The following is a 10576-nucleotide window of genomic DNA, read 5'->3' as shown; positions in this document are numbered from 1 at the left end:
TATATTATTATACTCTTTGGAACACAATCATTAGATTAACTGTAGATAATGGTGTCTATTTTTACTTAAAATAATAAACATCTACCCTCACTTTAAAAAAATGTAGTTTATTATTTACACGAAATATATCTTATAGGGAACGGAAGATATGGGTTAAAGAGTTAAATAAATAAATAACATAATTATATTTAAATTATTAATTTTTAACATTGTGTTCAGTAGTGTTAACATGTAAATTGATTTGATTTTTACGAAATCTCATAGATGGCGCTGTTACAAAATTAACATTATACAAATTACATTCTTTAAGCTATGTTTCTCTTCCCAAGTTACTTAAATGGCATAATTTTTATAGTGTCAATATAGATATTGTCAAACAACATTTATATATGCGTCATTTGATTATTAATTTCCAATAGTTAACGTGTAAATTGATTTGATTTTTATAACATTTAATAGATGGCGCTGTTTCTAATTTGTCTTTATACTACTAAATTCATTAAACTGTTTCTCTGCCCAAATTACGTAAATGACATAGTTTTTATTTTGTAAAGCTAGATAATAGCATGGCTTACTCGAAACCAACATTTAAACATGAGTCTTTAGATTGTACGCTGTCGTAATACACGGAATACGTAAGAAAAATAAAGGTTCACAGCTCCTCCCCCGTAGGTGATAGCTTGATAATATGTAGCCTATAGCCTCACCCGACCTGTTAGTAATATTCATGCAAAATTTGAAGTCAATCTATGCAGTACTTTTCGAGATTAGCTCGGACAAACATACAGACAAACAGACAAACAGACAAACAGACAAACAGACAAAAATTCTAAAAACTATGTTTTTGGCTTCTATATCGATTATAGATCACGGCCCAGGTATTCTTTTAAGAAAATATTCAATGTACAGTTTTGACTTTCCTACGATTTTATTATAATATGTATAGATAACTAAATCTCCATTATTTGTTTTATAGTTTTCGATGCTTTACTGTCCGGCGTGTGATAGTGTTAATTTGTTTGTGAAATATCATTTGTTCAGTTCTAGATATTGACAGTTAACGCTACTTAAGTAATTCTTCAAAAGAAACATAACAATCTACGATGTTCATTGAAAAAGTAAGATAAAAATAAAGCATTTGCCCACGTTTAATGTACCTACGCATCTGCCCCTTACTTCAAATATCTTACATCCACGCCAAAATGATGGGCGGTCTATTCAGAATTTAAATAAACATTCAAACAGAAATCACTTAATCAATAAGCAAAACATTCCCTTTTTGTCACAGAATACCATAGACTAAACAATGTGGTAAAAAAGTATGAGATTTATGGTTGGTGCCGCGGCGTGGGGAGTCATAAATCACGAGAAGGGCTTGCTTTGCTAGCTTAGCTAATTCTTATCTCTCATCGTCTGCCCTGATCCTTAAATAAACTAAACAGACTACGAATAACGGTGAAGTTCAATTTTTAATGGACTGAAGGACAAACTTGTTCTTTAATTTTTATTTTGGCAAATAAACCTAATATTGGAAAGTATGGAAGTATGGAACTATAAATTTAAAACACATTTTTGGAAACTGTACTACAAAAATTTGCTCTACCTTCACCAATTAATTTGTATGGTGTGTAGCATACATAGATTTTATTAACCGACTTCAAGTTCGATGCGGGGTGGTGTCGAATTGGTCCCATAAAAATTTTATTTGGATAGGCCCAGTAGTTTTTATTTTATGAGAATTTTTGTCTGTAGGTATTTGTAAATTTTGCAAGTGCAAGTTTGAAGTCGGTTGTTTTAACGCAGTTATCACTTGTTATTCTCAAACATAACTAGATTTCCATACAAAATCCCTAATATTATTATTTAACTTTATTCCCACTGTAACTGGTATGTGAACATCCCGCATACAAGATCAGGTTAGCCAAAATATGTGGATTGCACTACACTCATGACTCAACAACGCATGGTATGCATCAACAAGACTAGCCTAATAGTACGTCACTGTTCAATGGGTTTATTTCTTTTTTAAACATACTTTTTAAACCTATCCAAAAATAATAGATGTGTAATCATAAAGTGTGCTGATTGAGGAGCTTTCTTCAACCTGGTGCAATGTTTCTGCTGGCGTTCCTCAGGGTGGCGTGTTATCTCCCCTCCTTTTTTCCATTTTTATTAACTCAATTTCCACTAATATTGTATCACCCTACCACATGTATGCGGACGATTTCCAGTTGTATAAGCATGCCTCACTCCTCGAACTACCTGAAGCGATTTTACAAGTGAATGGTGAACTTGCAGCTATTGTCAAGTGGTGCAAGAACTATGGTTTAACAGTTAATCCAACAAAAACTAAAGCTATTATATTCGGAAGCAGGCAATTAGTCTCAAAAATTGACTGGACCAATTTACCTAATGTTATTGTTGATGATGTACTTGTCCCTTACTGCACTCAGGTTAAAAATTTAGGTTTGACGCTCGATCAAACTTTTTCCTGGGACGAGCAAATCAAACAAGTGCAGAAAAGGGTATTTTATTCTGCATTTTCGTTACGGCGCTTACGGAACTTTCTTCCGATCTCTACCAAAATTACGTTGGCTCAATCTCTTCTCCTTCCTCTCCTCGATTTTTCTGACTCCTGCTATCCTGATATTCATGAATATCAACTGGACACCCTTGAGAAGCTTCAAAATTTCTGCATAAGATTCATTTACGGTTTACGCAAGTTTGACCATGTTTCAGAGTACAGGAAAAGGTTAAACTGGCTCCCTATTCGTTATCGCCGGGATACTCACGTGCTTCATCTCTTATACTGTATACTATTTAGCCCTAAGACTCCGCCGTACTTAAAAGATAAATTCAATTATTTAAGTTCTAATCATTCTATCTCTCTTCGATCTACTAATCTGTTATTATTAAGTAATCCTATTCGTAGTTCTAACTTTTTCAACAATTCCTACACAGTGCGCGCTATTCAGCTGTGGAATGCGTTACCTGAAAGTATTAGACGTGCACAATCACTCCCCTCCTTTAAAAAGCTACTCAAAGACTATTATCTATCCCAACAGTAGCTTCTTCAATTTTCTGTTACTATTCCTTTTTGTTTTTTTTTTTTTTTCTTCTCCTTGCTTTTCTGCCTTCTGAAGCCATTCATTGTTTTATTCATTATATTTATTTTATTTTAGTATGTGTATGTATAATTTTATATGTATTATGTTATGTATTTGTAGTGTAGTAGATATTGTATTTATGATATTAATTTATTTGCTTATTTTTATGTAGGTATATATGTTTTTATAAATGTATATATATATATATATATATATATATATATATATATATATATATATATATTTTTTCTTTGCATTAATACTTTGTTTGTATTTTTGCACTATCCCATAATCTTCTTGCATTTCCTCTCCCGCCAGGTTGCCTGGTAGAGATTGCTGTTTAGCAATAAGGCCGCCTTTTGGGCAATTTATGTTTTTGTATTACTACTTCCTTTTGTATACTATTGTTTGACCATATTTTGCACAATAAAGAATTATAAATAAATAAATAAATAAAAGTAACAAGTCTATATAACTGCGTTAAAAACAACCGACTTCAAACTTGCACTTGCAACATTTACAAATACAGACAAAAATGCTCATAAAATAAAAACTACTGGGCCTATCCGAATAAAATTTTTATGGGACCAATTCAACACCATCCCGCATCGAACAAAAAAAGAATCACGTAAATCGGTTCAGAAACCTCGGAGTAATCGGTGTACATACATAAAAAAAAACATACCGGCCGAATTGATAACCTCCTCCTTTTTTGAAGTCGGTTAAAAAGAGGGGTAATTAGTAATTACTAGAACCAAGACTAGAACACATTACGTATCCTATCCTACTAATATTATAAATGCGAAAGTTTGTTAGGATGTGTATGTGTGTGTTTGTTACTCTTTCACGCAAATACTACTGAACCGATTACAAGCTTAAGCACACATATAGAGGGTAACTTGGATTAACACATAGTAACAACTACGCGACTTTTCTTTGAAAACGCGGGCGAAGTCGCGGGCGGAAAGCTAGTAGTAGTATTATCTGTGACATTACACGTCATTTTTGAAACGGTTATTCGACGAATTAATTTTATCCAAGTATTTAAAATCGACTCCGAGTTAACAATACGGAGAAGAAACGTATTTATATTATTTCGAAATATTTTAATCCATTTAATCTTCTTTACAGGGATTAATTTTTATGCGGGCAAGGAGGTGCAATAAAAACGATTATTCATCGAAAATGTGTGCAGTGTGTGTATACTTCCAATTGCTTAATTCAACAAATTACTTATATGTAATACATTAATTGTCCTTTCGTTTTAATAAAAAATAAAAAATATATAATGTTACGCATTTAATCGAAGGATTTTCAAATAAATAATTAGTATTATGTATATCTCTTCTACTTTGTAACTAATTAATTCATCGAATAATTCAAAAAATAAGCAGATTTTTTTTCTTAGCTGTTATTAGGTACAAAATAGAATAATTTTCTTCAGAACGTACGTATGCAGCAAAAGCTTCGGTAAACCTGTCAAAATGTATCTCCTACTTACCACAAAAACAATACAACAGATATAAAGGAAACAAAACTTCCAACTGATAATCTGATAAACAATGTACCCATAGCCTGCATGTAAGAATTTTTATCGGCTAGTATGGATTAATATTTAAGCCGGCTAAAGGGTAAAAAGCTCTTTAATGACTGTCAGTATGACTTAAGACGCTTACGCACAGCTAGCGGCTTATATTGTGACTCAGATTCGTCTTATAACTATGTGTAACCTTGTATGTAGTTAGAATATGTTATAAGAGCCTTACGCAAATATTGGAATGGCAGCGTAAGGTATAAGCGGAAGGGCTAATGCAAAAAGCAATTGCTCTGCTTAAACTCTTTAGAAAAGAACTGCATTCATTTTAATGCTCTCTTAAGTTTGATTTCTATAAATTGGTAGTTAATGTGACTGACTATGAAAATAAATTTGAAAGTGTTATTTCATCGTAATATTATATAGCGTTGAAAAATACCATCGGTGCATTAGAAAACAAAAAAATTTCAATAAACTGTATATTGAGTCATAAAGTTGTACAAAAACTTGTTGCTGTCAAATGTAAATGTATAGGTATATCTAAAATAAAAGTATTGTATGTTTGTAACATAATACCCGTGAGTCGAGAAATAACCACAAGTTAAGAGAGAAGTTATGTAAGCTTTTATTCAATTATTGACTAGTTGTTAACTGTGGTATCTCTGATTTTGTCATTTTGCATCTTTTCCTTTCTGTATGTACTTATACTATATTTAAATACACGAATAATCTATTTAATGGTATTCAAACACATAGGATGGCCAAACACTTCGTCGTTCAGTTCGAAATAAAATAAGCACAGGTCAGACAAATCAATATTAAGTAAAAGTTTAAAAAAGTTACAGAGACAGTTTTAGTGTGTTTACATGTATGTATACAATAATATTATAAAGCTGAAGAGTTTATTTGTTTGTTTGAACGCACTAATCTCAGGAACTACTTATCCAATTTGAAAAATTATTTCGGTGTTAGATAGCCCATTCATCGAGGAAGGATAGGCTATATATCATCTCGCTAAAACCAACAGGAGCGGAGCATTGCGGGTAAAACCGCGGAGCACAGCTAGTAACTTATAAATTTTAAAGCTACTTTATCAAATTTGTAAACTCTTCCCCATTAAAAGTCCTTATTCCTTCGTGAGAGAGAAAGAGAGAGAGATTCCTTCGTGTCTATTATTATTTGTTAACCCGGATAAAGCCAGGGCGACAAGTCTATTATGTAATAGCTAGTTAGATTTAATTGATACAGTATTGTGTACACATGGCTTGATGTCGAAAGCTCGTTGGGCAAGACCATGCTTATTCATGTTAGCAACTTAAACTTCGAAGCTGTTCCTCGAAAGCTTTTATAGTTTGTGCAATTTTGGGCTTTTGATGAAAATTGTTGTGATTGTTAGTAATTAGGTTGTTGTGTCACATGTGTCTAGTCAACTTTTTATTAATTACATTATTTAAAATTCAAAAAGACTTTCTTGTATCAGTTTATATAAATACTAGAACTACTGTTTGGTAGATAAGAATTCCGCTTTGGTACAATGGTTTACAACTTATAAGCAAGTAAATTCATAGTAAAAAGTAAATATGGGCTACCAATATGAATGTATGTCCTAAGAGGCAACAGAAGACGATTCTTTAGTCTCTAGTTTCTGAAGAAAGTCGATCGTTGTGAAACAGATGTGAAATGCACCTGTCCCATACCTCACCAGGGGACATAATAACATGAGCTTTCACAAATAATTGCAACTATAAATATTAATAATATTACCAAGTTCATATTATACGTGTCTCTACGCATATCAAATAAACTAGACCAAGGCTTGTTCAGCCAACGTTTCACCTTATTTAGTACAGCCATTACAAGTTATAAAATGCAACTGAATTGTATCTTTATTGTCAAGGAATAGAGTTTAGATTGGCTTCCTTAATTAGTGTTTAGATCTGAATATTGAACACTTAATTAGGAATTAATTAATGGGTAATAATAAACACGTGCCTTAACTATTGTTAAGCTTTATACAATGAAACATGTCAACACGATACAATAAAATATATAAAATGTTGTTAACGTCTGAAATTTAGACGTTATATTTTTATATTTAATATTCTACGATATTAAATTGATTGTGACGATCGAATACTAATGTGTTAAGCTGAAAATATCTGTTATTGTTTCACAAAAAGAGGGCTTATCAATTCAGATCAAATTTGCTATCCATTGAGCCAAATGTAGCACACCTTTTTATCGTTGTGAAGCCGCGGGTATACGCTAGGTCAAGGGTCTTCAACGTTTATGAAGCCAAGGGCCAACTATACTTTGATATTTGTTCGGTGGGCCGCAATAAAACAAAAACTTTTTATTACTAGCTGCGCTCCGCGGTTTCATCTGCTTTTTTCAGTTCCAGTAAGAATGCTGAAATAAAAACTAACAATAATATTTAAAGTTATTTATTATTTAATTTTACAGTACTAAAAGTAATTGAAATTGAAATCAATGAGACGATTGACATTGTTTATTCTTAACTAGCTTATCAATATCAGTCCCTATGGTGGTCGTAGAAATCCTCAAACTGTTTTCTAGGTGAATATCGGTGATTCTACTCCTTGTCTTCGACTTAACGTTTTTCATCCGAGAAAATAACTGCTCGCACAGGTATGTGGTACCAAACAGAGATGTCATTTTCAGTGCATGGTCTCTTATCTTAGGAAAATGTGTAGTAGTGATGTATTTTGAATAGAACTCGAACAATCCTAAGTTGAATTTGTCTTTCAAAGAAGAGTTGCATTGTAATTCTATCAACTCCATCTGAACATCATCAGGGACATCTTCGACAGAAACAAATTCAAGCTTTTTTCATGTTTTCGGAAATCGGTAAAACGCGACTCGAATTGTGTTTTCAGATCCAGCAGCGCGGTAATATATTTGTCCATGTTGAGAATTCGACATGACGATAAATGTGGAAAATGCGTGGTCATATTATTTTTTAACTGATTGATCCACAACTCCAACTTCACTTCAAACGCTTTTAAAGCGTCAAATAGTTCATGAACCATATTATCTTTTCCTTGCAATTTCTTATTTAAATCATTGAGATGTGCTGTTATATCAACAAGAAATCCAAAATCACTTAGCCATGCTTCATCACCAAACTGTGGAATAGCTTTATCCTTATTAAGCATAAATGCTGCAATTTCTTTTCGCAAATCGAACACCCTTTTTAACATTTTTCCCCTGCTAAGCCAACGAACATCACAGAAATAGGTAATGTCACCATATTCGGCGTCTTGTTCTTTTAAAAACTCCTGAAATTGCCTGTGGTTAAGACCTCGAGATTTGATGAAGTTAACGGTTTTTACCACAATACTCATAACGTCTTGAATATTAACTGACTTACAACTTAAATTCTCTTGATGTATGATACAGTGGTACTGTATTAAAGAGACATCGGGATTATTTTTCTTTATTAAAGCAACAAGTCCTTCGTTTTTTCCAACCATAGATGGTGCGCCGTCTGTGCAAATTCCAGCCAAATTTGATAATTTGAGTCCATATCTATCTATGACGGAATTGAACGATTCCAACACATCACATCCTCTTGTACTACCTTTCATAGGAAAAAGAGCAGCCATTTCTTCGGTAACGACAAAATTAACGTCAATGCCGCGAATGAACACTGCCAGTTGAGCGGTGTCAGTTATGTCGGTACTTTCGTCGAGTGCAATGGAGTAATAAACAAATTGCGACACGCGTTTCTTTAATGATCGTTCGATATCATTAGCCAATTCTTCTACCCTCCTTGCGACTGTAACGCCGGAAAGACTTATTTTGGAAAAAAGTTGTTTTTGCGAGGGACATAAAACTTCTGCTGCGGCCTCCATACATTCTTTTATGAATTCACCGTCGGTAAATGGTTTTGACTTCTTAGCAATTTTCTCCGAAATTATGTAGCTAACTCTTACACTTGCTTCACTATCTTCATTTTGTTTATGAAAAGAATTCTGTTGTTTTTTAAGTTGTTTCTTCAGAGTCTCCACCTTATCAATTCGTAATTGTCCTTGAAGATGTGCAAACTTACTAGAATGTTTTGACTCATAATGACGCTTGATATTGTATTCTTTCACCACAGAAACTGATTCATTACATACGAGGCAAATGGGTTTTTCCCCGACACAGACGAAAAGATATAAATTCGTCCATTTATCTTGAAATAGTCTGTGTTCATCAACGACCTTCCGTTTTCTACTTGAACTTGCTGCCATCACAATAATTTGATATTACTAAATCAAGTTACAACTTGTTTAAACGCACTGAACGAGCGAATGAGATAAACGCGTCCGAAGTTCTGTGAGATGCAAACCTGACTGACATTGCTTGCCAGCCGCGCGCGCCACTGCGTTTCGGCGACTCCCTCCACCCGCACACCGCACCGTGCGCCCCTACCTGCCAAGCGCGAGCGCGGAAATCAGTTTTGGACTACGCGCGTTTTATTTAACCTATCTGATGCATGAAATAAATAAAATAACATATATTTTTAAATTATATAATAGAAATAAATACATAAAAACAATTTCTATACATATGAACCTCATTTTGAGTAAACTAATGCCGGGCCGCCAAGGATGCTGCCGCGGGCCGCATGCGGCCCGCGGGCCGCACGTTGGAGACCCTTGATTTACGTTTCGCTGCATCACCACTTTTTGCGCCTTTGACACGTCGTAGCTCCCTGAGGAATGAGTCCCTTATATTTTTCCATTTTTTTTGGAGTGACTTACCTGGAAAAAAAAAAGTTATCATAACGTGTTTGTTTGTTGCAGATACCTAGCATCTGGATGCTCCTTCAGAGAACTAAATCATTCATTTCGCATTGGACACACAACTATTCGAGAAATTGTACTTGAGGTCTGCGTCGCCATATGGCAAAATATAAAAGACATTGCCTTTCCACAGCTCAATAGAGACAAATGGCTAGAAATAAGTGAAGGATTCAGGAAGAGTTCGCAGTTTCCTAACTGTATTGGAGCTGTGGACGGAAAGCACATAAGAGTCATTCAGCCGACCCATACAGGGTCACTATATTATAACTACAAAAACTATTTCTCTATTGTGCTGATGGCTATATGCGATGCCAACTACAAGCTAGCTATGCATAGACGTCGGCGCATATGGAAAATGCAGCGATTCATCGGTATTCAAGAACTCCCATTTTTATGTAAAACTTACAAATAATAATTTAGACATACCAGACAAAAGACCGATAACTGAAACAGGTGTGCCTCTGCCTTTTGTCATAGTTGGCGATGAAGCATTCTCTTTGTCAGAAAATATAATGAGACCATATGCCGGAAGAAATTTGACAGACAAGAAAAGAATTTTTAACTACCGCCTTTCCCGTGCACGCCGGTACATAGAATGTACTTTCGGGATACTAGCCAACAAGTGGCGAATTTTTCATCGTCCTCTTGATGTACACAGAGAATTTGCTGTTGCAATCATAAAAGCATGTTGCGTCCTTCACAACTACGTACGGGAGCAAGATGGGTACAAATTCGAAGACACCTTGTATGTTCCTCCGACTATTGAAGAAATACTTCCCTGCCAGCCGTCAAGAGGAAATAGAACATCTACTCAAAACAGAGATCTATTTGCTGACTACTTCGTGGGTGAAGGACAACTCCCGTGGCAAAATCGAGTAGCTTTGAGAACACAGTAAAATAAACATTACTTACCGAGTTCGTTTTTTTCAGTTTTCGTTAAGTTTTCATTTCCAAATATTTCAATTATTTCTTCCCACATTATCCTTTTTATATCTCGGTTGGCATAGTCTTCACAGGACATGTCCCACAACGCTCTCCTCGTCTCGATTTCTGTTATAAATCTTTCCGTGTCGAAAGACATCGCGATATAATTATTACAAATCACGCTGTAGCGGTACAACACG

At 34.4% G+C, this 10576-nt stretch overlaps 1 protein-coding gene across 1 annotated transcript; it reads right to left on the bottom strand.

The window, feature by feature from the left end:
• Window positions 1–7433: 7433 nt before the first annotated feature.
• On the bottom strand, window positions 7434–8897 carry LOC123694536 (general transcription factor II-I repeat domain-containing protein 2-like). Its single transcript, XM_045639998.1, has one exon. It carries the CDS (start codon window positions 8895–8897, stop codon window positions 7434–7436), a length of 1464 nt encoding a protein of 487 aa, XP_045495954.1.
• Window positions 8898–10576: the final 1679 nt, after the last annotated feature.

The sequence above is a fragment of the Colias croceus genome, chromosome 9 (genome assembly GCF_905220415.1).
Source record: "Colias croceus chromosome 9, ilColCroc2.1".
Classification (NCBI taxonomy): domain Eukaryota; kingdom Metazoa; phylum Arthropoda; class Insecta; order Lepidoptera; family Pieridae; genus Colias; species Colias croceus.
Note: the sequence above shows the minus strand (reverse complement) of the source record. Positions and strands in the feature narration are given on the sequence as shown.